Consider the following 2,500-nt stretch of genomic DNA (forward strand, 5'->3'; position numbering starts at 1 on the left):
GTCGTTGTCGTCATCATCGTCGTCGTCGTCGTCGTCGTCGTCGTCGTCGTCGTCGTCGTCGTCGTCTTTGTCATCATCGTCTTCGTCGTTGTCGTTGTCGTAGCTGCCCTCGTTTCCTTTTATGCATTATTAATAGTGCACTGTTAACTGAGCTCTTCTCTATCTCTTTCTCTCTTTCTCTTTCAATCTCTTTCTCTCTTATTCTTTCTTTCTCTTTCTTACTCTTCTTACTTCTATCTTCTATCATCTTTTCTTATTCTTCCTCGTATAGTTACGTTCACATAAATCACCGAAGAAACGACGTACGAGTCGAACTCTCGTCCTCGATCGTAAATCAATGATCATAACGATCGCGAGAATCATTGAGCGTCGAATCAACGTCGATGAGAAGAAAAAGAAGAGAAAGAACAAAGAAAGAGAGAGAGAGAGAAAATATGTGTGTGTATGTGTGTGTATGTGTTTGATAAAAATTCTTCGAACGTAGAAGCTGGTTAACATCTACTATGATCTCGTAAATCTTCTTCGTTTCTAAAGAGAACTCGACGAATGGGATAGAAAAATATTATCTATTTATAAAATACAAGTGTTTCCAAATTTGCCGTATAGAAATCCAAACGAATCCGCTATTTATCTACGAGGATGAAAAGAAACAAAAAAAAAAAAAAAAAGAAAAAAAGAAGAAAAATAAATAAATGAAAAGAGAAATAAAATGCAAAAAAATGTACGATAATTGTTTAATACAAAAAAAAAATTTATATATATATATATTGATTAAGCTCGTTGATAAAGCTCGTGAATATTTATATAAAATTTCTTCCTACAGGTTCGATCTTATAACGATTTATTGTTATTGGATTAGCGAATGTTTGCATATATATATATATATATATATGTGTGTGTGTGTGTGTGTGTGTGTGTATGTGTGTATTTGTAAAAAAAATAAAAAAAAAAAAGAAAAGAAAAGAAAGAAAAAAAGGGGAGGGGAGGAAAAACCAAGAAAAAAAATGTTGTACTCGTAAAAAGTTCGACGACTTTTAAATAACATTTTGATCGATCAAATTCGACTTGATCTCGGTTACATTTAACAAATCCTGCAACTCTTTCAATTCCGAAACGGATAGGATCGATTCGAGTTCGGGTGATATAGCGTCCTTCAAACTCAAAGACGCTAAATCGACGGTGTCAATGTTACCGTCGTTCTTCAACAGTTGCTTCAACTTTTTAATGTAATTCTTTAAACCCGTTTGAACGGCCAAACCAACTTTCGAATCGGCACGTGACAATCTACGAGGTATCGGCCTTTCCTTTTCCAATGTCATTTCGTCACGACAATTAATGTTCGAGGATTTTTGAGTACGCGAATCGTTCTTATCCAATATCAAAGTGTCTCTTGATACGACGGCCGATCGAGGAGACGTATCCATCTTGATTAATGATTTATTTCCATTCGTGAACATCTCATGAGTTTTCTCGAAATTTTTCATCTCGGTGATCACTTTCTTCGGTGTATTCTTTTTCCTAATCGAAATATTCAAATCCATTTTATTGGCCATCGATATCTCGTTGTTATTTTTACGAGGAGTAAAAATCGATTGAACGTTTGTTATGTTCTTCGTCGATTCGTTTTCGTCATAGATCGAATTAACGAAACGTTCGCGCAAAACTTTCGTAGTCGTTCGACACTCGCCAATCGTTTTTTCGAAAGATCCATCGCATTTTGAATTCGCCGAACATTCTTCATAATTCTTGAAAATTTCTTTATTAGCGTTAATCGAATTAATTAAATTGGAATTATTGTCCGTCATATTCTTTGACTCCTGACGTGATCTACGATTATCACGTTTCTCATGTTGAAAGTTTAGAGAACTTATGCCAACGACATTCTCACAGAGAGAACCCCTTGATTTTCCATCGTCATTTTCAAAGGTACCGTGAAACTTTGGTATCAAAAATCTCGAGGAAATGCTCGTCGATGGTTCAAAGTTCTTCGACGAGATCATCGGTCTTATCGAATTGAACGAAGAAATCTCATTTTCCTTCGAATTCGATCGTAACGATTCTATACCTTTAAGGCAATCGTAATTCTTTATGGCATTTAAACCGTCAATACGTTCGCTCTTCGTACGATCCTCGATCGTTTTCCCTTTCTCCGTTAAAGTTAAATTTGCTGATCTTGGCCTTGGCGAGTATGGCCTTGAACCGAATGTAGAGGAACGTTCGACAGTAGTTCGTAATTTAGTTCTTTTAGATTTCTCGAATGTCTTCTTTCTCTCTGGCTTGTTATTTCCATATTTTCTATTGAACGATACCGAGGGATTACCGTTGATCCATGGAAGAAGTTTCCTCGTTGTTTTACGATCTCTCGAAGATGGAACCGAGGAATCACGTGAATAATTTGACATAACGTCACGGTTACTATCCAACTCGCTTGAACTCGCTGTACTGACGTTTATAATGGAGTTCCTATCGGCTTTAACGATCGACGTTGCCAACTTTCTAC

General features: G+C 36.4%; 2 protein-coding genes across 4 annotated transcripts in view; both read right to left on the reverse strand.

The window, feature by feature from the left end:
* The window catches only part of LOC118445149 (uncharacterized), a 143,829-nt gene that overhangs the window by 5,062 nt on the left and 136,267 nt on the right, over positions 1–2,500 (reverse strand). The window contains exon 23 of one of the 3 annotated variants that reach the window (XR_014981995.1): positions 1–116. This exon is cut by the window's left edge and continues 27 nt beyond it. The exons of the other annotated variants lie outside the window; for them this stretch is intronic. The gene's annotated coding sequence lies outside the window, so the exon portion shown is untranslated. The remainder of the gene's footprint in view (positions 117–2,500) is intronic. 3 annotated transcript variants of the gene reach the window in all.
* Positions 1,035–2,500, reverse strand: part of LOC146873142 (uncharacterized) — a 2,551-nt gene continuing 1,085 nt past the window's right edge. Inside the window, exon 1 of the mRNA XM_085655608.1 lies at positions 1,035–2,500. This exon is cut by the window's right edge and continues 1,085 nt beyond it. Coding sequence (XP_085511734.1) covers positions 1,035–2,500 — 1,466 coding nt within the window.

Source organism: Vespa mandarinia, chromosome 3, assembly GCF_050613455.1.
Source record: "Vespa mandarinia isolate Hongniang chromosome 3, ASM5061345v1, whole genome shotgun sequence".
Classification (NCBI taxonomy): domain Eukaryota; kingdom Metazoa; phylum Arthropoda; class Insecta; order Hymenoptera; family Vespidae; genus Vespa; species Vespa mandarinia.